Here is a 21103-nt window from a genome sequence, read left to right as displayed (position 1 = left end):
ACACCAGCATCACTCTTCATCTTACGTAATACCTGCTTGGAAACAAGCTCTTTTTCCGAAGTTGATATCCTGAGTCTGTAATAGATGGACTTTCAATAAGCCACATGTCCTTCGTCTTCCCCTCCTGGTCCACTGCCTTCTCGCCCGCCTTCCATGAAGATGCAAAGGCAATGCTGGAGGGCGCCCTTAACAAGGTGAGACTCGCCCATATCCTCCGATCAAGCCTCTTAGCTGATCGTATGTGCCGGGCATGCAGGGAGACAAGCCCCCGGTTATTCAGGGAAAGATTGAAGTGGTCGAGCTTCACATGGGAGAGCAGGTATGTTTCTAAATCGGACCTTCAAAAGTGGGTGCAAGCTGACACTACAAACTAAGCCGCCAACCCTCACTCTTCTTGAAATAGGAGATCTTTCTATCGACCGATTTCGCGGTATTCTGCGTTTAGGGTACCAAGGTGATGCCTGGCTCGAAGTACGGTGTCGAGTTCAAGCCAATCCACTTTCACATAATCCCCATCTTACATTTTCAACACTTCCTCTATCTACACCACTACTCGCTTCTCAGCCACTCCTTGTCCCTATGACGCTCCGTCTATCCAAATTACATCTTCGAGCCATTCTCATTCTGGTCGTCTCCGCTTCAAAAGGGATTACTCTTGTGTTCAAGAATGATCCTTTACAAAACGTGGATGTCAGTTCGACATTTGATTCAGTCGAGGTCATTAGAGGGTATCTGCAGCAAGAAATTGAAGGGCAGCTGAGAGAGATGTTTAGAGAACACTTACCCGGAATCATACATCGACTAAGTCAAAAATGGTTTTCTGGGAGCGGTGTGGGCGGTAAAGTGGAGATGCCTTACCGGGATATGTCTCCTGTACCTAGCTATGCGCCCATCAACGAGGAAGTCGAGGAGGAGGAGAACGAAGAGAATCACGGTACTTCCCCCGGTAATGAAGAGTCTTTCCCTCCTCGCCATATCGGGCCTGGAGGCATCACCCTCCCCCTCAACAACTCCGTCTCGCAGCTTGCCGCCCTTTCATATTCTGCTCACACATTGTCTCCTTATGCGCGAGGACATGAACATATAGCTGTGAGATCATTCCCTTACCTTGGGAAGAGCGGGGCGGGCACAGGCAGCAGTGGGCGAGCGAGTCTGGCGAGCAGTAGCGTTGGGGAAGGAGACATAAAAGCTAAGAGAAAGAGGATATTCAGAATAGGAAAAAGTAAAGAGGCGGACGAGAAGTCTGAGGCATAGGCGTGCGGAGAATCTTCAACAGCCACATTGGGCTGCCGTAATGTTGTATAAATATGTTGTCCGATCTGCGTCTTATAATTACTCTTGACGATGTTGCTCCCATGATTGGAGAAAATGCATGATATACTCGAACCCTAAGTCGAAATGCCGCGCCAGTAGTGAATGCCGCAATACCAGAAACAAACCAAAAGGCCAAAACGTCACGTTGAGCTATTTGAATGATACTAAGCCAAGAAAACTAATCCAAGAAAGGTCGTTGATTGAGTATGTTGGCCATTTCCCACGATGTAGCATGATCGCCATCCATATCGTGCCACATCCAATAATCAGACAGTATGCGCGCACCTGCGCGATTGTCAAAGCAAGCATGAGGTCTACAATGACATAGTCAGCCTTGAGCTTGCGAAGGATGCGACGGATCTTTGCTCACCCAAACGCTCCAAGCATCCCAAGGGCCGTTTGACGAGAGGGATGCCCACGAGGAATCTCAAACCCAGCAATCACGATCGGCCATGTTAACCTATCGCCCTACGTCAGAAACGAGTATCGTACAAAGAAAAAAAGATTACTAACCATGTGATCTTGCCGTAGAAGGCTAGCATTTCTGCGGCCAACTCAATAATGGACTCTGCACTGCTTGCTACTCTTTCGTCATCACTTGGAACATCATAAACTTTTCGGAGCATTCGTATCTTGATAGCATGCCTGTAGGCTAGGTTTCCGTACTGGGTACGCGGGTGCAAAGGTGTAAAGTTCTCAGCTTCGTCCCATACACGGATTTCAGCCATCAGGTTTTGGGCTGCCAGCTGAAGTTCTGTAAGATTGCTGGGAGGTGCAGATGGATTCGGATCAGTCGGTAAAAGACTGGGGGAGTCGTCTGGATCCATAAAAATAGGTCGACCGCGAGTGCGAACGGCAGCGATAAGTGTACACACCTACAATCCAAGGTCAGTCTTCCTTCCCGGACCGAATCAAGTGACTTACTCTTGCAATCATGTCGACCATCCCTCTTGAAATACCAAACATTCTTTCGACACTCTCCCATTCTACATCTGTCCTTGACCAGCTTTCAGCTTCAAAAAACCATGGAGTGAAGGCATCCTGCAGAATTGAAGGCGCTAACTCTGTGGTCATGCAGCCAAACACGTCGCGGATAGCGAGCTGCTCCATAAAGAACCGATAGGGTGAGAGGCGATCACGAGGAGCATCACGAAGGATGTGGTGGGCTCCACCAAGCTGGTCGATGAGACCAAGAACCGATGATAAGAGGTGATGCCACGAGTCATCTGCAGCAAGACTCTACAAATGAGATGACTGTTAGCAGGTAGCTTCTTGATTGCAATAGACAACGTACGCTTGCAATGGTGCAGCTTAGCAAAGAAGCCAACACCAACTCTATATCCTCTTTAGTCAGTTGTCTCGGCCGTCCATCCGGAGACTGCAATGTTTCTTTCACCAGCTTGAGTACCTGAACCTTAGCACTCTTGGTTATTCTATATGCTGCACTTCGGTCGTCTGGGCTATTGCTGTACTGTAAGTGTACGCCGCCGACTGCAAGGATGGCCGCCCGAAGGGCATCGGCAGCCGGTTTGGTACTACGTCAAAGTCAGTTGGGGTGTTGGAATATCAATTGTTACGCCTTACCCTGGCAGATGTTGGAATGCTAGAGGAGCGTGAATGCTGAGCCAAGGGTTCCAAGGCCGATGGTCGGATTCGAACGCAATAATGATATGCACTGTTTTCGAGATATAATGACGCATCACTAGTCGCTCATCGCTGGAAATGGTCAATCTAGAGATCCGGCGAAGAATGTATACACACTCACACAGTGCGAAAATACGGTTGCAAAAAGGTGCTACAAAGACCCGGAAGGTCAAACTCATTCGAGGCACCTAGGTATTGTCCAACTTACGGTTCCATCATCATTTCCGCCCTTAGCTTTTCGGGGACTAGCCAGTCCACAAGTTCATCCCGTCTCTCATCTTTCAATTTCTGTTTTCCTTTTGCGTCCACTTGCTGGCCTGCCATTGCTTCTGGTGGAAGGAAATTGGGGGGAACATGAACAGTGCCTTTGATAGCATGCTTTGGCGGTCGCCGCATTTCTACGGGCACGGACACGGCTGGCAGATGCACTGGAGATGTTTCATCCTGGTCGGAATACATCGAACCATAATAGCTTGATCCATACGGAGCTCTCGCACCTGAAGCCTTGCGTTTCTTATTTCTTCGCCTTTCAGCTTCATCTTCCGATGGCCAAACACACTAAGAACTGTTAGCAGGAACCGATGCCAGGATTGAAGTACAAACCTCGCGAGACTTGATACGACATCTGTCGCATATTGGACGTTGCTCTCCACACTTTATAGCAATCTGTTAGCAACCAAAGCTGCTGCAGAGGCAGTGTGACATGACGGTCGCTCACCTTGACTTTCCTGCTCCGGCAGGTCAAACACCCGTCGCGAGAACGTTGTGGTCTCGCATCAGCCGCACCGGCCCCCGATTTGGGAGCTGAATCAGGCGAAGAAGGGGCAGGGAAATCGTTCTGAAACTGGGACATCGTCTAGGCGCCTGATGCGATCGGCGGTGAGCTAAGCAGATAATGTGAGCCGAAGCGTGACGGGCTGTTGAAGAGTTAATAGATGGTGGGTACGTAAGGGACGTATAACTATATAGTGTCCGGAAACAGATGACAGCAGCAGCTCTTGCTGTTTCAAAGCAAGCTAATAGGTATTTGATGCCGCGTGCTTGTCTGCTGTTCCTCGGCAAACGGGATAGGGTGGTGGGCGTGTCCTACCGTGAGCGATGGAGAGATGCAAGCTGGACAGTGCTAGGGAAGGGGTAATGGCGGGAAGGGCAAGGCCGGGGAAGGCGACTGGCGTAAGGGAAGGGCTGGAGGTTAGGATTAGTGGGATAAATGCAGATAGCCGAAAAAGGAAGGGGCGTGGCTATCTCTCCTAAAAGTAATGGCGAACAGATTTGTAATCAACTAATCTCAGATTGGGAAATATTTGATCCCGTTACTAATGGCACGAGCTATAATATATCTCTTGTCAGGTGCGGTGTCAATCGGATCGGGGCACCGGACATCCACCGCCGTAGGCCTGAAGAGTAATTACAGCAGAAGTCGCGCACTACACGCACCCTGCCCAAAGCAGCATATCTCTTCCTCAGTATCACACCCTTCTGGGCATGTTCATACCATTTTCACGCCTGTTCCAGACAATTGCACGACCTTTCGCTCCTCTCCCGTCTCGGCCATTACCTATTCGCATAGCCTCCGGGAGAATATATTTGAGAACAATGTCTACTGAAACGCCCATCGTCCCAACCAGTCCTAGCAGCGTTGCTGACCCCTTGGGGAAGGGTAAGTACATTCAGACAGCCGGATGTATCATCGTAGGGTAGGTCTTTTGAAAAGAGCCATTCATCAAATAAAAATGGCTGACCCATATATGTGCTGGTTCTCAGAGATGAAGTACTAAATGGCAAAACTAAGGATACGAATAGCAAGTGAGCAGCAGGATTTCTAGGTCAGCGCAATCCGGCTTGCTGACATGATGCTTACCAGTTTCTTTGCTCAGTATTGTTTCGATCTTGGTATAGAACTGTATGCACTCGCCACGTTTCCTGTCTCTTAGTATATTCTAACCTCACCCCCCGCTTAGGAAACGAATTGAAGTCATCGCAGATGATGAAGATGAGATGTGGGTATCAGCCAAAACTAGCTCCCATACTCAAACTGATATATCGCCATTCAGCATTGAAGCCGCACGTCGTATGACTGAAAAATATGACTTCGTGGTCACTTCAGGAGGCATCGGGCCCACACATGACGGTAAGTACATGTTAACTGTCAGAGCCTACACCTGCAACACAAGCTTACATTTCTCAGATATCACATATGCGTCCCTTGCTAAGGCTTTTAACTTGCCCCTCGTTCATCACCCGGAGACCCTTCGCAGGATGTGGGCATTGACAACCCCTGAGCGCCGAGCAGAACTGGAAAAGGCTACCCCAGCTCAAAGGGAAGCACGAGAAAGGATGGCCTTGTTCCCTACTCAAAAAGAAGAAGGAGATGTCAAGACCGAAGTAATCTTTGTGGACGCTGATAAGTGGGTGCCAGTTGTGAGACTGGCCGGAAAAGTGCGCAATGAAACAGGCTTTATTGTATCAATGGCATCTTACTAACAGCATTTCAAATAGCTCTGTGTCTTCCCGGGCATACCTTCTCTTTTTCAACAACTTCTTCTCGCGTTAACTCCTTACTTGCCTTTGCCTCCGGCTTCCTCCAAACCATTCCGACATCTCATTTACACAAGGTCAGTCCAGGAGCTTAACATCACAAGACATGAGGCTCTGACTTGGCATGAACTTTTACGTAGCAAACCTGAATCAGCTATTGCACCTTACCTTACGGAGCTGCAGGCCAGGGTGAAGAAAGAAGGAATCCGTATTGGTTCTTGTGAGCTAATACCATTCATATCATCGAAGAGTGGCTGATGAGAACGTTGATCAGACCCCTATCTGTATCAAGGAGTACACGTCAGCCTAATTGGCCATGATATCGAAAGAATTAAGGAATTAGGTCGGGAAGTAAGTGTTTCGCATAACCATTGACCTCATCATCTGAACGTATTCGAACAGGTAATCCAAGAGGTCCACGGTAAGGTGGTAGCAGAAGGGAAGCTAGGAGACGATAGTACCTTAACAACCTCGAAGATGTAGATGATTGGACATGAACGCGATAGTTGGACGCAAGTAGGGCATTTGGTCGTCTGTCTTACGGTCAGATGCAAACTATCAAACATTTATAATCTAAGGTAAATTTCAGGCGCAGTCTCAGCTCTAGGTCCGAGTCTCATGCTTGTACTGGTACATAATAACAACATACCGTCATCGTCATCCATCATTAGATGATGGGGATACGATCAATATAATTCTCTTGATGTTGGGCCGCGTAAGGCGTATTAGATACATCATGCGCATGGCAGCTGAGATCTGTGATGTTTGGTGAATTCGCACAATAGAAGAAAAAGAAGACACAATGCATAGATGTATGTAGCAGGAGGAGGAGCAGGGCAAAATCATCATCATCCGAGTCCGTCCTGGCCTTTATTTCTCTTTCTCACTCCTGTCGGCCTACTCCGAAGTACTCTGAAGACAGAAGATAGAGAAACAACAACGAAGGTCTCCACTACGAGTACTCATGGAACAAGTTAATAATTGTTCTTGTACAGAAAGCAGCCCTCTTTTATAATCTCTTCTCTACGTATAATCGCTGTCTGCGCTCTGTTCTAGGATACGATAAGGTAGCACTACTATGGCTGCCGTCAACTACACAATCGAAGATCCAAACACTGTGCCATGGATCAAGACCCCCCTCGTGCGCTCAGCTGCACTTTCAAAGCTTGCCGGCTGGTGAGTTGATCCGTGTAGTCTGAATCATTGTTATTTAGCTCCAAATATAGTGAAATCTTACTCAAGCTGGAAAATATCCAGCCGAGTGGGTCGTTCAAATCTAGGCATGTATTAAAGGTTGCATATGTTATACTCTACAGTGCTGATGATTAAGCTTTACAGAGGGATAGGTAATCTGGTCCTTCAGTCTGTCAACTCAGCTCCACCAGACACTCCGCTTCACTTCTACTCTTCATCAGGAGGCAATGCTGGTCTCGCTTGCGTTAACGCAGCATCTACTCTGGGCTATCCTTCCTCTGTTATCGTGCCTCTCAGCACCAAACCTTTTATGATTGATAAGCTTCGTACCGCTGGCGCTACAGAAGTGATCCAGACTGGCCAAACATGGTTTGAGGCAGATAAGCACCTTCAGGAAGAGATACTTGCAAGAGATCCGAACGGCATCTACCTCCCGCCCTTTGATCACTCCGACATCTGGCAAGGAGCAGCTACTATGGTCGACGAGATTGTGCAAGAATTAACACACGTCCCAGATGCGATAGTGTGCTCAGTAGGAGGAGGAGGACTAATGATTGGTGTTTGTAAAGGACTGGAGAGACTGGATAAGGAAAAGAAAGCGAAAGTTGTGGCGGTCGAAACTTTAGGGGCAGAGTCACTACACAAGTCGGTAAAGGCGGGACAGTTGATCACTTTGCCGGGTATCGCATCACTTGCTACTTCACTAGGTGCGACGACCGTCGCTGCCAAAGCACTAGAGTATGCTCTACAGCCTCAGGTTCGTAGTACGGTAGTATCAGATAAGGAAGCTTTAGAAGCCTGTATCCGGTTTCTTGATGACGAAAGAATCTTGGTTGAGCCAGCCTGCGGCGCGACTTTGGCAATGGTGTATTCAGGAAAGCTCAAAGATGTGCTGAAACTCGACGCCAAAAGCAAAGTGGTGCTCGTGGTTTGTGGGGGATCAAATATCTCATTAGAATTGATAGAAGGCTATAAAAAGATGTTTTGATTGAGCACATCGCACGATGTCCCATGTCGGCAATAATCATCGATAAATTAAGCGGTCCAACAGCCTCCGGCTTCACAAGTCTCAGGACGTTTATCATAAGCCATCCCGCGCCCCTTTTTTATCCTTTTGTTGTCGCTCGTCGTTCGTAACAGAAATTGTCATTTCTGGCGATAAATTGAAAAAGGACTTCTTACATAGGTGGCATCTTCTATATGCCATGAATCTTACTTGCTCCCGTATATACGTATATAATACTGCGACAATCGATAAATAACCTACCGCGCTGAACGACCACTACCGACTGTCAATAGTCCGCCGCTGATCAACAATATTTCAGTGTCCTGCTGCCCAGCTCACTCGTATGGTGGTTTCTACCCACAAAGGATCGTTATTTGCTTGCTAACTCTTGGTCCGCATAGCTTTGCTGCCTTCATTGTTAAAATAAGAGATATAGTGCCATAACCTTTTTGTTGTTGTCAACGATTACCACGCCGTTCCCATGAGAGGCACTCGTCTTGACCTGCAACCTCTCACTCCAGAGGTGAGAGCCTCTGGACACGAAGATATTATCATGTACTAACAGCATTCTTGACACTCCCTTAGGACATCCCAGATCCGGAAACTCCCGAGTTTCAACTGTTCCTCAATAATCACTTTGCGTTGGGAGTGAAGCTGATTGAGACCATGTCGTGAGCGACCAAAGGTTTCATACCGCACCGCACTATGAATTACACTAATTTGTATTATCACCTCAGCGACTGGAATCGGCACTCCTCGAAACATGACTCCACTGTACAGATCTTAAACCTTCCATCCTCTTCTTCGTTTAAGCATGTAAGTAGTCGGAATTTAATGGTCGCCAGACTAACCGGTATGCTCTATATATCAACAGATCCGAGAAACTCTAGGTGTGAAGGAATTTTGGTGTGGGAGGGAATCTCGACATACTGAAGAATCATTGCGAAATATCCCGCATCACCCTCCTAGTCATGTGGCGCCTCAAACTGATAGCACGACCAGACGAGACTCTTTCAATCCTATAGGTCTTGTTCGAAGCTTGAGTCACAGGTTCTCTCGACAATCTGGAGAGTCGCACATTGGGCAGACAACTGGAAATCCAGATGGGGAACAGCAGGATGGAAATGTACCTGAAGAGACTAGGCAGGCTCAAGTGATGTCCTGTACACCTGATGGACTGTACGAGAGATTCAGGAGAGGTTTGTTAGAATACCATAGTCAAGTAAGTCCTGACAGTGGTATCTGGACCCTAAAAACTGACTGATTTCGGCGTGGCATCAAAGAATGAGCGCGAATATATCGAAGCTTGCCGAGAGACCGAGTGTCTACATGTTTACAAGAAACATGTAGCGGAAGTATGGCGTTTGACTTACAAAACTCCGCCTCCGACAAATCCTCGAACCTTTGTAGTCCTCCTACTTTCTAGAGAGCTGATAAGCGAACCTCACGGCGAGCGCGCATTTATGAACATTTCGCTTCCATTCTCACATCCCGGATGCATGGAGAAGAAAGGGAACGAGTCTAAAAGAGTGAGAGGCAGATACGTTAGTGTTGAGAGAGTCCAGGAGATGGACAAGGGTAGACAGGTGGAATGGAGAATGGCAACGAGCAGCGATGCCGGAGGTAAGCATCTCATTGTTCATATTATACAAAGTCGCTGATGCAACCCGATTTACGCGCCCCAAGGCAATATTCCTCGCTTTGTGACGAACTCCTCTCTGCCTAACAGTATTGCGGAAGATGTGCCGAGCTTTTTGTCATGGATGGTGAATCGCTTCCCTGAAGGCGGTGAAGTGGCATCTGAACACGTCGATGCAACATAAATGATAATCCGTTAGAAGAAGTTGCTGCTGTTCCCTCAGCTGAAAATGCATAGTTATGATTCTCAATATGAATGAATGATTTAAAGTTCGTCGACATGACGGTTCTTGATACCCAACAGCTCCACTTCGAAGACGAGAGTACTTTGGGGAGGAATGACAGGAGGGTGGCCACGTTCACCTTGGGATACATGAGCTCGCATATTTCCAATCGTTGGGTATGTAACGCGAACTCACCGTATGCGAGATGAGAAGGAATGGTCAACTTGCGCTTTTCAGAGATGCACATATCAAGAAGGCCTTGATCCCAGCCCTTAATGACTTGCCCAGCTCCGACTACGTTCATTGATCAGTCTCAATTCCTCGAACTTGGAAGCCCAAGATGGCAAGGCGGACATACGCGTGAACTCAAAGGGCCTGTTTCTGTCTAAAGAACTGTCAAATTTGGAGCCATCCTTAGCAAGGGTCCCAGTGTAGCTACAATATGATAGTCAGTCATTATACCCCAAGAACTAGAACCATGATATTTCATCCTCAAGGCAACTTACTGCATGGAAAGCCTGTCACCTTTGCGGGACTTGACTGGACACTCTTCAGGCACATACTTGACACCGATCTGAAGCTGCTCGGCTGATTTTGCGGCGAGAATGAGGGACAGTGAGAAAAGAAGAGCGATTATAAGGGCCTTTGGATGGTACATGGTCAAGGATGTGAGTATGCGGGAGTTTGAGAGGAGGGCGCAAGAGATGGAAAGGCGCAAATGAAAGCTGAATTCACCCACCAGCAAGAGTGCGTCAAGAACGTGGGCCACCACTTGGGCGTCGCGAGTTTCCGTTAAAGTCATGAGGTGGAAGATAATCAGTCGCACAACATCAGGTCGGAAGCAAATTGACATGATACTTCATAACAATAGTGGGCAGAGTCGCCTTTTTGAAGCTCTGAAAAGACTCTGAAGCAAATAATATGCATATCTGTGGAGTAGAGAATTCGCTGGCACAGAGTGAGCATAAAAATGTGGTGTTTTTTACATCAGTATGAGATGTATTGAGAAACAAATTCCAAGTGGAATAAGCGGATATTGAAGAAACCCCGCAGCAAAACAATGCCATCTGTTCTCTGCCGCCGTCGCACCGTCGCAGGCGCTCATTTCTTCGCTTTCATCCACACCCAGCTACCTCTTATTTCTGCCTTTACACAAACACTATATCCAGTCGCAACATGGAAGACTTATCAACTGGCTCTGAAAGCGATTACGCTGACTCGTGAGTTAAATTTCCCAGCAGTCTCGACGGATCGCAAGCAGTAACATACTGATGTGATGGCATCTTGCTTAGGTGGATCTCCTGGTTTCTGTCTTCTAAGGGCAATGTGGGTCATCAGTTTTGACCGCGCGATTTAATTGGATGCCATGGAGCTTAATTTTGACATTACCGCAGGAATACTTTTGCGAGGTCGACGAAGACTACATCCTTGATAGATTTAACCTCACTGGTCTTAACGCGGAAGTTGTACAAGAGTATTCACGTGCTCTAAGCTTGATCACGGATAACCTGAGTGAGTATACATAGCTACAAGTGAGATATCTATTTGACGTAATTGCAGATGAAGACGATTTGGACGACGATACGAGAGAGGGTATTGAGACCTCCGCCAGATTTCTGTACGGCTTGATCCACGCTCGATTTATTGTAACCACGAGAGGCCTCGCGAAAATGGTGAGGGTGGTTGAGAAGAATCTGATGGCACATAACTAACTGTGACCATAGCTGGAGAAATATCGCAAAGCCGATTTCGGTCGCTGCCCCAGGGTTTATTGCTATTCTCAACCTTTGCTTCCAGTCGGACTATCCGATATCCCTTATCAAAAGGCCGTCAAGCTTTACTGTCCCCGATGTGAAGACATCTATTCTCCCAAGTCTAACCGCCACGGATCTATCGACGGATCTTACTTCGGGACCACATTCCCTCACATGCTTTTCATGGTGTATCCACAAATGATTCCAGGGAAGGGTCAACCGGTGGGGTCGAGCGTGGCAGATGTCAACAGAAGCTTGGTGTCAGCTGGGCAAAGCAGGGAAGGGGGTGCAGGGATCAGTACTTCAGCAATGGCGCTGAAGGCGGAAATGTTTGAGCCAAAAATATTTGGATTTAAGGTCAACGAGGACGCTAAACTTGCTCGATGGAGAACAGCCAGGCGGGATACGTGAGTCGTTCATTTTGTTGAAAGGGTCAACCATTCTGATCTTATCAGTCAAATCTCTCGACTTGAAGCGCAGGAACATGAACAAGAACAGGAGAAGGAGAAGAAGTCATCTGTGTAATCAATCGTATTATGTTGTATCACCTCCGACACTCTCTTTGTGCCATACTGCATCGCCATATCTTTGCTGCTGGCAAGTGAGGAAGCGGGTTCGCTTTCTCCCCTCGGCCGCCTATTTATGTTTCTGTAGGCATCCCCGATGTTTGTCTCGCTGATGCATGTTTTTGGCTGGTCTCACACAATAGTTACCTTCGTAATCATCGACACATTAACAAATTTAACAGGTTACTCTCTTCTTCAGTAACTGTTCCGCAGGATAAACTTATTCCCTCAGTATTGAGAGCTGGATCTACGGCTTCTTGCAAAATCTCGTGCTCCAACTCAGTCTCGGTATGACCCAATCCCAATTCTTCCAAAGTATCTTCCATCATCTCTTTCCTGCCCTTCCGCCAACCGGGGGCCTTGCTTACCGGTGCAGGCCATGACTGACTGCTCAGCGAGCGCCAAGGCCTGGCAATACTTTTTGTGCTTGGATCAGATCGTGTAAGATGAGTCGTCGGGTACGCTGTTGCGTGCGTGTTCGTTGAGGAGCCCGTTTTGGCCCCGGGTGCACCTACTGGGACCGGGGCAGTACTTGATGGCCTAGAGATTGGGCGTTCGAGCAAGGCCGTTGCTTCAAGAGCTTCACTTGTCACCCCAGTCCCATCTGTCGCTCTCAGTTCATTCATGCCCATAACTTCTGTCTTGATACCTAGCCCCTCTACTTCACGTTCTTTGATCTTCTTATCTGCCTCGCCTTGCTTCACATCGCCGCTTTCTCCAACCAAATTGATGGCAGAGAAATCACTGATGTGAATACCAATGGAAGCAGAAGTGCTACCGTGTAGTATACCGACACCTGGGGCAAGTTGCCAGAGAGGTATGCGATCTATGGAAGGGATTTTAGAGGTCAAACTTTGAGATGGGACACACCAAGGTAACGGCGCACTATTGGGGGCAGAGTTTTTGTTTCCATCACCCTTATCCTTGATGATTGACAGAGTCTCAAGCGAGGACATGATAATAGTGAGAGATGCGACAGGATCAGGTGGATATCTGGTTTTCCTGCTGCTTGAATCTAAATGGGATTGCTTGTTTACGACAGGTGTGTTTTGTTCGCTAATCCGCCGGGTTAGGAGTATTGGGCTGCCCTCTGAAGCTTTTCTGTAATGCTCCCAGTTTGCCCTTATTCCTGTTGAAGAACTTCTCACTGATCTACATTGTGGCCTGTCTGCTTCATAACTTAGCTGAGCTTCTAACGGCCAGGCGTACATTGACATGGGGATGGCATGGTTGAGAGCAAGATGAAGAGGACGTTGCTCCCGGAGGCGAGTCTCAATAGGAGAAAATATGTACATTGGGGGAGATGAAGTGATGGCCCATGTGGACAGAGACGAGAGATGGTTTCTACAATCGTTTGTAAGTATTATAAAGGTCAGCATAGCACAATAATGACTCTTACTCTGTGACTTTGGAATGAACGTAGGATATAACGATGATGCGAGGTGGTGGCTGACACGATTTGGCTATGTGACTGAATATAGCTTGTGCAGGCAAAGGTTCAAAGATGCCATTCTCCACTGCATTGTTTAGCATTGGTCAACCATTGCTCGTTTTCTTAATAACTTAGATACGACCTACTATAATCAATCTTCATCACTGGGTCATGTAAGACGGCAAATGGCTGAGGCACAGGGTTTCGCGCTCTTCCGGCATTGTCACGGTGATTGAATGGTAACTGGTTATTTGCGAAAGAATGCGGGGAGCGGAAAGTCTTATGCTGACCTTGAAATCGATATTTCAGGTGCAAGATGTGAACATTTGATCGCCGTTGTGCTGCTAGGAACTGGACACGAGATAGAACGTCATTATCAGCTTCGACCTCATTGATCATCTGCTTTAATACACCCACACGAGCATGGTCAAGGAGCCTTATGGTATCCCTGAAATCTTCGGGGCTTATACAATCGCAACCCTCATGAGGACTTCTCATGTAGCTGGAAAAATTGCAGAATAAATATAAAGCGTCTCGGTTTGGCAAATCGGGCGATAGAGGCCGTGAAGAAGGGGTGCGAGGAGAAAGGGTGATAGGGCTGCTGTTCGCTATCTTCTCGTGACTTTGGACGTTGTCATCCATGTCCTTTATGGATTCTCCTGGAGCAGGTGTTGGTGGCTCTGGTGGTGGTAGGGAAGGAAGAGGAGCTGTCACTGGTTGTCCATCTTGTGTTCCATTAGAGGAGGCATGGTACTTCGTGCGGAATTGTGGCAGAGATGAGTGAGCGACTGAAGACATTGCAACACTGTTTGTTAAAGATGATAGCCGTGATTGGTTATCAAAAGACTGTCCTTGGGACACTGCACTACAGAACACGATAGTCGTTCAGCCGAGGGAACAAACATCAGTCGTTTCGTCGAGATAAGAGATGGGAAGAGTAAATGGCTGCTTTGAGTGCAGATACGATGGGAAGTAATGACAGGGCATTTGGAGGGAAGATAAAAGAGTTGTGAACCTTTCGGGTCCCAAGCAGAACAAAGGAGGAAGGACATCGTTTCTAAGGTATGGGTACTCTTGTCTCCATGCTTTGCGCGATAACCTACGACAAGTCATCCAAAAATCGTCCTTTCTACAACATCATAATAACCTTTCCTTTGTCTTCAGCGGCTGAACATGACTGACCGTCTTCAATCAAGACTTGAGCAAGGATAAAATAGCGGCGAAAACAGACACTATGGGCTCAATGAACCATGTATACTGGACTCCATACTTGCTACAAACATGATATGAAAGATACACGCATACGATACAGTTGCTTACGCTCCATCCTGAACAGGTGGCGTCTTGGCACTGCCTTTGCTTCCACCAGCCGGTCTCAGCCTCTCTCCGCTCGCCATAGACGAGTCAATTTTCTCTTGAGTCACCCTCTCCCCTCCGGGGATTGGGATTTTGCCCTCGCTTTCCTCGCTTTGATATTCTTCCTTGACATTAGCACCAGAGTGGAGCATCTCGTCTTCCGAACGGTCGGAATGGGATTCGACAGCACTATCAAGTTGGAAAGTAGGGATGCCTTCTTCTCCCGACGACGCTGTAGCCTCGCCACTCTGCAAACCGCCAAGATCTTCGTCTTCTTCATCCGAGGAACTTTCCGAGACACCGCCGAACCACCTTGTGATACTAAGTTGAGACCTGAATCTCTGTGAAGAGGATGGAGATTGCACGTTGTTAGAAGAGGACGAAGTGTTTGAGCGGATAGAACGGAAGGGAGAGCTCAATGCTGGAAGGGAAGGAGCTCGTACGTGTCGGAAGCTGTCACCGAAATTCGACGTATAATTCCGTTGAGGGCTTTCCGTTGCTATGGGGGAATGAGTTGGCGAAACCTCTGGTAGCTCGCCGAGAGGTTCTGCAACAAGAGGCATTCCACTCTTCTTTTGCTTCCTTCTTCGTACACCTTTGCTACTTTCATCAAGCTGGAAAACGCCTGCTAGATTGAGCTGTTCTTCTGGGGTATCACCACCCTTTGAGCCCGTCTTGTTGCGAGCACGACGCGAACGGGAAACAAATCCTGCATCGACATCCGATTCGATAGGGACATGGTCCAATGCACCGGTAAGCTCCGGGTTTGTTTCGGGTAGGGAAGTCGCAGGGTCGTTTGATGTACGGTCATGACTGAGTGCAGTACGGACTTCGCTGCGGCCTCTGAGTATGGCACGCTAACCAAATAAGTCCTTGTTTACCATATTCAAACAAAAACAAGAAGAAACACTCACTTCAACCGTCATCCTGTTCCTGACCATTCCCAAAGCAGGCCACGCCACTCGTTCGCCCACCCTCAACATTCTTTTCATTTGTGGCCTGTCGGGATCCGACAAGATATGGAACCAATCCTTCAATTCTTATCAGCTATATGACCAACACACAGATCCGTAACACTTACCCCGATGGTACTTCTCGGAGTTAAGGTTAAATCACCCGAGAATCTTTGCAAAAAAACGCCACTCCAGTCACTCTGCAGAATTTGAGGCATGAGATCCAAATCCCTGATCACCTTGAAGTGTTTGGATAAGTCAAGCTTGATGTAGGATTCTAGAGCTGAGAGAATAAAGCCTCCTCGCCAACCTTTTCCTTTACGATGCGCTACAGGTCTGCCAACGGAACCACGAGGCGCAAAGAAGAAAAGGTGAATGTGCGGATTTGTCTGAGAGACGATGGAAAAGTTGCAGTTGAATTGAGTGTGTAGGCTTCCAAGAGGTATATCTTCGCGAAGACTTCCGTCTTTGAACCGGGAACCGCCCAGGTTGTGGGGCTTGATATTTCCACTTCGGTCTTTAGCCATGAGCACCACGGGATTCAGAATACCGGGAACGGCAGCGCTTGCAAGGATGGCTGACCAGATGAGGCAGTTGGGAGCAGTGAGGTGGTTAAGAAGGATTGTGGGTCTAGAGTGATTAGGTCAGGTGTGTGGTATAAGGATATTGACCCTGCCACTTACGAATGACGATCGGACGGCACTACAGAAATATTCAAGGCTCGTCCCGTCTTTGTATACGCCTCTTTGAAAGTCAAAGACCCTCTTGTGAACCACATGGACTAATTCGAGTCAGCGTAATTCCCATCTCTCTGTACCGAAAATCACCAACCCTTCTCGCCCAGTCAATAGTATCGAATCTAGCACCCGTCTGTCGGAAGCGTTTGAACCATACCGTGAAGGGATCTGAACATGCAGTGATCTTATCGGCCAATTCGGGGACCAAAAGTTCCTTGAGCTCGCTATCTGTTCGTGTACATAAAAGAGCAGCACAAAGCCCACCGGCGGATGTTCCAGTGATGACTCGAGGGAGCAGATCGGCCTCAAGGAAGGCTTTGATGACACCGAAACTGACAAAGTAAATCCGTCAGCTTTCTTCCACGAGGGGCAAACAAGCGAAAGTCGTACTGATAATAGCCAAAGGAGGCACCGCCTGACAGACATAGAGCACTAGACCCATAGTGCTTATTGACGGCTCTGAAAAATGCTCGTTTCTCCTCCAAAGAGACGTCGGTGGCTGTCCTCACATAGTCCAGGCAGGCGGCTACTTCTTTGATATGTGCTTCAACAGCTTTCTTGGTGCCAATAAAGGTCTATAAAGGGTGGGTTAGACCTATGTAAGTGAGATGTATCAACTTACCTCGCTGTACATCTTCACACTCTCGGTTCCAGCAAAGTTGGCTCTAACGCAAACAGCCAAAGCGTCCATCAAACCCCTTGTATCATTTGCAGCCCGCAGTCTGGTCAATGTTCTCCTGACTCTTCTAACCAATGCCCAGTCAAAATAAGAGTCCTCTTCCACATCCTTCCAGTCATCAAATCCAAGATGCTTGTCAAGCTTCTTGGCTGTATTTACCCACTCGTCGTATGTTTTGGCTTTCCTCAACTCTTTCCTCAGCTTGGCTTTATATCCTCTCCAAGCGACCAGCCATTCGAATATGTTGACAATTTGGCGAGTTATAACGTAGGCAGAAAATTCGAGGTAGATGATGAAGAATATAAAAAAGAGGAGCGGCCATCGGATAACATTGTAGGTGAGCCCTTGAGAGGTTGCTCGTTGGCGTTTTCGAGAAACGCGTTGGTGTATAGGCTACGTTCATTAATTGAATGGTTACAATACGAGAGCTTTAGTCCTTACAGCAAAATCACTAGTCGCCGTAAGTTTCTCCACTCTTTCTTCAGTATCCCTTCCGCTCCTGAGCGTGCCATTATCCGGTCCGTATTTCCACGTTGGAGGAGGAGCCTTTACGCTGGCTGTGGACAGTTGCGGGGATTCTGGAGGCAATGAGAACGACCTTGGAGAGAGGGGTGAGCTGTCGCCGTCAAGTGGCTGGACATCATTGTAGGAAAGGGCTTGGGCGAATGCTTTGAGGTGGCTAGTCAAGGGGTGAGCGGCGAGTGGCGCGGATGGAGATGGGACATACTCTTCGTTGACGTAATCTATGTTCCATTGGTCCGCAGCTGCTGAGCTGGGGGGCGAAGGCGGCATGGGAGTTGGCTGGCGGGGGGAAGTATATATATATATGTGACGATGAGTACGTAGTATGTCTGTGTATAATATAGACGTGCAAATGATGACGCCCGTATATCTAATAACCCAGGCACTCGGCGGCCACCACCGCCTACTCGTCATTCATTATTACTCACTACTCTTCGTTCCCTCCTCGTACATCAATTGCATATCCATACACACTTGCACACACCTCATACCATGTCCACGCCTCTCCTCCAGCAATTTCCTTCTCTTTCAAGCTATCCTCCCTCATTTCTCAAAGACCTGCTATCCTCACCGGAGCTCACAGAAGCATTCCTCTTCACCCTTCCAGAGGTTCAGCAGTTGGCCGCAGAGGTGGAAAAGCTAGGCAGGGAGAATGAGGAAACAGCCAGTGAGTATAGATGGATGGTACGACGTGTTGCTTGAGTCTGTGTTTAACAGAAGCAGGACGTAATCTGGAGTTGAAGGACGAACTATTGGCCTTGAGAGATGCGACGGCACAATCCTACGCACATGCCGAAGACCTCAAACGTCAATGGGCAGACATTGAGAAATCACAACAGAACCTTTATCAGGTACGTAGTCGTGGAGGTGATAGGCTTCCGTGATATTTATCCTGCCGGTAGCGAGTCCGACCATCGTTCCTTCACCTCCGTTTACGACATTCTCTCACTGCTCAAGACGAGTTATCAGAAAAAATTGCAAGCGCCTTTATAGAAGGCAGATCAGCAACGAATAGTCGACCGGGTTCGAGAATAGACTCTCCCGCTCCTTCTGCAGAGGGATTACGAGTTGACCGAGTAAGTATTCACGTTGTACATTACCTAGCACTGCGCTAATTTACGTGTAGCAGATTCAAGGCAGGGCTATAGAAGACTTCATCCACGAGTTCAAAGCTGCCAGGAAGATTTATCATAAAAGGGCTATCTGGGCTGAAAGATGGTCTAGAGGAGAGGTTGCTTGGAGGGATGATTAATCCTGTTGGAATATGGGATTGTCGAGAACATTTAGCAAGACGGAGTCACGACATGTGTGTATGTATGGGATTATGGGTATTAGTCATTTTGTAAGCTTTCATAGATATGTATATAAAGTACGGTATAACAGTATGTGAAGAAAAGCTACACCCGTTCATGATCTGACGGATGTCTCTCGAACGCGTTTCTTTGTTCAGCAGTGCAGCTGCGAGAGCGAGGCCCGTCGCAGCGTAGCGTAATAGCCCCGTGCTCAGCAAAGCATAACGTGTTCAAACATGGATACATGAATGTTATTAGTACTGCCGCAGCGATATCTCTGCGGTCTGCAGGGACGCGCGTAATTAATCAAGGAGACATCCGTCGGAAGAGAGGGCACGGAGCACGGGTGATAGAGCCGATGCTGCGTGCCTGGGGTTAGTCTAAATGCCGTCACTCCCCGGGCCATCAACTGAACAACAATTCAACAATTCAACAATTCAACAATTCAACAATTCAACCATTATTACTGTAGCTATATCCACCATATCCTCCTCTCCATAGTATCCTCTACCATCCCATCTCCCCTTACTACTTGAATGCCGTCCCTATCCTCTTTCCTCGCACTTCTCCCTCCACAACGCCCCGTCACTCCCTTTGACTACAACCTCGGATTTTTCAATGCCTTCTTGACAACTGTCATCCTCTCCTTGCCTCACCATGGCCCCTGGAGGCTATTCAGAATAGCTATCGCCGCCCCCTTAATATCTGCAATATGGGGCTATCTTATGTTCGTCCCAGTTACGGAGAGCAATTACGATCATTGGGGGATACCCATCTTACTACGTGAGCCTTGAAAGAGTACATATGTGGGTTTTATTTGTATTGATAATGATCCTCAGTGAGCTTTATATTCAGAACGTACGAGCTTCTCGTCTTTTTCCCCGCTGAAGAGCATACACATCGTTTCATTCCCCGCTCAAATCCTCGCCCACCTTTAAAAGTATCGGCTCTCAAGCCTCCTTCATCATCTGATGATACCCAACCTCTAGTACCCGAGCGTGTCCCAGCTCCTTATACACTCGCCAAATTCTATTGGGCTACCTCCCTTTGGTGGTCATGGAGAGGTGTAGGGTGGAATTATTGCTGTCCTCTTCCATCCTCTTCGAGACGCGAGCCCTACACAAAAGGGTCACCAAGACGGGCATACTTCTTTTCAAGATTAACTTTTCTTGCGGCAGCTTGGCTGTTCTACGACTTTATGCGTTCCCTTATGAATCTCACATCTGCTCGAGCCTTCTTTCACCCAAATCCTACTCTCACTTACACCGACCTCACCCTGGGCCAAAAGGCCATATATAGCATCATGGTCGTCACTCGTACGTGGTATGGGCTCAACCTTTCCCACGTGCTCGCGGCATTGCTGTTTGTAGGTATTGGAGGACTGATGGGCTGGGAGGGGGAGATGTGGAGTCCATGGGGATGGCCTCCATTGTTTGGCAATTTTACAGAGTTGTGGAAGTACCCTGGGTTGTCGACGATGTGGTCGCGGGTGAGTGGTCCACCGAACATGTGTAAAACAGAGCTCTGACAAAGCGATAATACCCTTGTAGACATGGCAAGGATTCAACCGCCGATGGCTGTATGTGTTTGGGTGGATAGGCATATCAGAAAAGGTGTTTCATTTGACACACACTGGGCTGTCATCTCACCCTTCTGTACCACCCGACTCATCTTCCTCCGCCAATACTCCATCTCCATCAGGAAGAGTATCTCCCAATCATCCAATACCTACCAGTCCCACCCAACTGCCTTCAAAACGCATGACTCCGATGCTCATGTTCCAAAATCTGGTCAAGTCGACCATTGTCTTTGGCTTATCAGGTCTGCAGCATGACTGCGGAACGTTGGTACTCCTGATGAAGACCCATCCCGGCAAGATTAGATATTTTAAAGACATTTTGATTCTTACCCCCTTTTTTGTGATACAGCCGCTCGCTCTCGCAGCCGAGGCAACGGTCAAAACCACATGGCGGGGATGGAAATTCCGCACACACCCGACATGGAAGCTTGGTAAACAACCTGGGTGGCTGATTTTTGTAGAAAGACTACTTGGCTTTATCTGGACGTGGGTGTGGTTGGGGTGGTCCGCTGGGTGGTTCGTGCGAGGGACGACGGAGGCGGGAGCTTATTGGATGCAGGAGGGCGAGAGGTATCCCAGTTTGGTGGGCGGGCTTGTGTGGAATAAATGGACGCATTAGGACGTGCATGGATATATAGAGATTTAGAGGATGTGCATGCATAGAGTGTTGAAATG

At 48.0% G+C, this 21103-nt stretch overlaps 11 protein-coding genes across 11 annotated transcripts; 7 read left to right on the top strand and 4 right to left on the bottom strand.

Moving 5' to 3' along the window:
- The first annotated feature begins 92 nt into the window (after positions 1-92).
- Positions 93-1387, top strand: CNE02420 (mitochondrion organization and biogenesis-related protein, putative). Its single transcript, XM_570942.2, has 3 exons — positions 93-194; positions 257-319; positions 376-1387. Exons 1-3 carry the CDS (start codon positions 105-107, stop codon positions 1252-1254), a joined length of 1032 nt encoding a protein of 343 aa, XP_570942.1. The 5' UTR covers positions 93-104; the 3' UTR covers positions 1255-1387.
- CNE02410 (hypothetical protein) lies at positions 1361-4162 on the bottom strand. Its single transcript, XM_024657217.1, has 10 exons — positions 3677-4162; positions 3562-3612; positions 3167-3516; positions 3080-3109; positions 2899-3030; positions 2609-2849; positions 2239-2553; positions 1828-2189; positions 1685-1774; positions 1361-1628 (listed from the first exon to the last, which is right to left on the bottom strand). The coding sequence occupies exons 1-10, from the start codon at positions 3809-3811 to the stop codon at positions 1493-1495; spliced, it is 1842 nt and encodes a 613-aa protein (XP_024512897.1). The 5' UTR covers positions 3812-4162; the 3' UTR covers positions 1361-1492.
- A 207-nt stretch (positions 4163-4369) lies between these two features.
- Positions 4370-6046, top strand: CNE02400 (conserved hypothetical protein). The gene is made up of 10 exons (XM_570938.2): positions 4370-4655; positions 4723-4764; positions 4823-4861; positions 4920-4958; positions 5013-5089; positions 5147-5397; positions 5458-5573; positions 5637-5716; positions 5771-5847; positions 5899-6046. The coding sequence occupies exons 1-10, from the start codon at positions 4444-4446 to the stop codon at positions 5977-5979; spliced, it is 1014 nt and encodes a 337-aa protein (XP_570938.1). The 5' UTR covers positions 4370-4443; the 3' UTR covers positions 5980-6046.
- A 350-nt stretch (positions 6047-6396) lies between these two features.
- On the top strand, positions 6397-7678 carry CNE02390 (hypothetical protein; the record flags this gene model as incomplete). The annotated part of the gene is made up of 3 exons (XM_571220.2): positions 6397-6672; positions 6723-6776; positions 6835-7678. The coding sequence occupies exons 1-3, from the start codon at positions 6575-6577 to the stop codon at positions 7676-7678; spliced, it is 996 nt and encodes a 331-aa protein (XP_571220.1). The 5' UTR covers positions 6397-6574.
- Positions 7679-7825: 147 nt separating this feature from the next.
- Positions 7826-9578, top strand: CNE02380 (expressed protein). The gene is made up of 7 exons (XM_570936.2): positions 7826-8037; positions 8098-8219; positions 8282-8367; positions 8434-8512; positions 8571-8918; positions 8980-9319; positions 9383-9578. Exons 2-7 carry the CDS (start codon positions 8178-8180, stop codon positions 9517-9519), a joined length of 1032 nt encoding a protein of 343 aa, XP_570936.1. The 5' UTR covers positions 7826-8037; positions 8098-8177; the 3' UTR covers positions 9520-9578.
- CNE02370 (FK506 binding protein 2, putative) lies at positions 9546-10325 on the bottom strand. The gene is made up of 4 exons (XM_570934.2): positions 10065-10325; positions 9917-9993; positions 9754-9852; positions 9546-9697 (listed from the first exon to the last, which is right to left on the bottom strand). Exons 1-4 carry the CDS (start codon positions 10214-10216, stop codon positions 9600-9602), a joined length of 426 nt encoding a protein of 141 aa, XP_570934.1. The 5' UTR covers positions 10217-10325; the 3' UTR covers positions 9546-9599.
- Positions 10326-10682: 357 nt separating this feature from the next.
- Positions 10683-12011, top strand: CNE02360 (casein kinase ii beta chain (ck ii), putative). The gene is made up of 6 exons (XM_570932.2): positions 10683-10778; positions 10851-10884; positions 10953-11070; positions 11119-11231; positions 11283-11719; positions 11768-12011. The coding sequence occupies exons 1-6, from the start codon at positions 10735-10737 to the stop codon at positions 11835-11837; spliced, it is 816 nt and encodes a 271-aa protein (XP_570932.1). The 5' UTR covers positions 10683-10734; the 3' UTR covers positions 11838-12011.
- Positions 11847-14367, bottom strand: CNE02350 (expressed protein). The gene is made up of 4 exons (XM_570930.2): positions 13728-14367; positions 13457-13661; positions 13278-13395; positions 11847-13222 (listed from the first exon to the last, which is right to left on the bottom strand). Exons 1-4 carry the CDS (start codon positions 14106-14108, stop codon positions 12034-12036), a joined length of 1893 nt encoding a protein of 630 aa, XP_570930.2. The 5' UTR covers positions 14109-14367; the 3' UTR covers positions 11847-12033.
- Positions 14368-14575: 208 nt separating this feature from the next.
- CNE02340 (lipid particle protein, putative) lies at positions 14576-17878 on the bottom strand. The gene is made up of 9 exons (XM_024657216.1): positions 17763-17878; positions 17477-17714; positions 16979-17428; positions 16747-16931; positions 16451-16688; positions 16303-16400; positions 15748-16249; positions 15581-15697; positions 14576-15523 (listed from the first exon to the last, which is right to left on the bottom strand). The coding sequence occupies exons 1-9, from the start codon at positions 17825-17827 to the stop codon at positions 14627-14629; spliced, it is 2790 nt and encodes a 929-aa protein (XP_024512893.1). The 5' UTR covers positions 17828-17878; the 3' UTR covers positions 14576-14626.
- A 107-nt stretch (positions 17879-17985) lies between these two features.
- CNE02330 (hypothetical protein) lies at positions 17986-18893 on the top strand. Its single transcript, XM_024657215.1, has 4 exons — positions 17986-18224; positions 18281-18408; positions 18460-18633; positions 18684-18893. The coding sequence occupies exons 1-4, from the start codon at positions 18050-18052 to the stop codon at positions 18807-18809; spliced, it is 603 nt and encodes a 200-aa protein (XP_024512962.1). The 5' UTR covers positions 17986-18049; the 3' UTR covers positions 18810-18893.
- Positions 18894-19279: 386 nt separating this feature from the next.
- On the top strand, positions 19280-21097 carry CNE02320 (expressed protein). The gene is made up of 3 exons (XM_571221.2): positions 19280-19632; positions 19689-20338; positions 20400-21097. The coding sequence occupies exons 1-3, from the start codon at positions 19386-19388 to the stop codon at positions 21045-21047; spliced, it is 1545 nt and encodes a 514-aa protein (XP_571221.1). The 5' UTR covers positions 19280-19385; the 3' UTR covers positions 21048-21097.
- Positions 21098-21103: the final 6 nt, after the last annotated feature.

This window comes from Cryptococcus neoformans (genome assembly GCF_000091045.1).
Source record: "Cryptococcus neoformans var. neoformans JEC21 chromosome 5 sequence".
Lineage (NCBI taxonomy): Eukaryota > Fungi > Basidiomycota > Tremellomycetes > Tremellales > Cryptococcaceae > Cryptococcus > Cryptococcus deneoformans.
The sequence above is the reverse complement of the archived record's forward strand: the minus strand, read 5'-3'. Positions and strand labels throughout refer to the sequence as shown.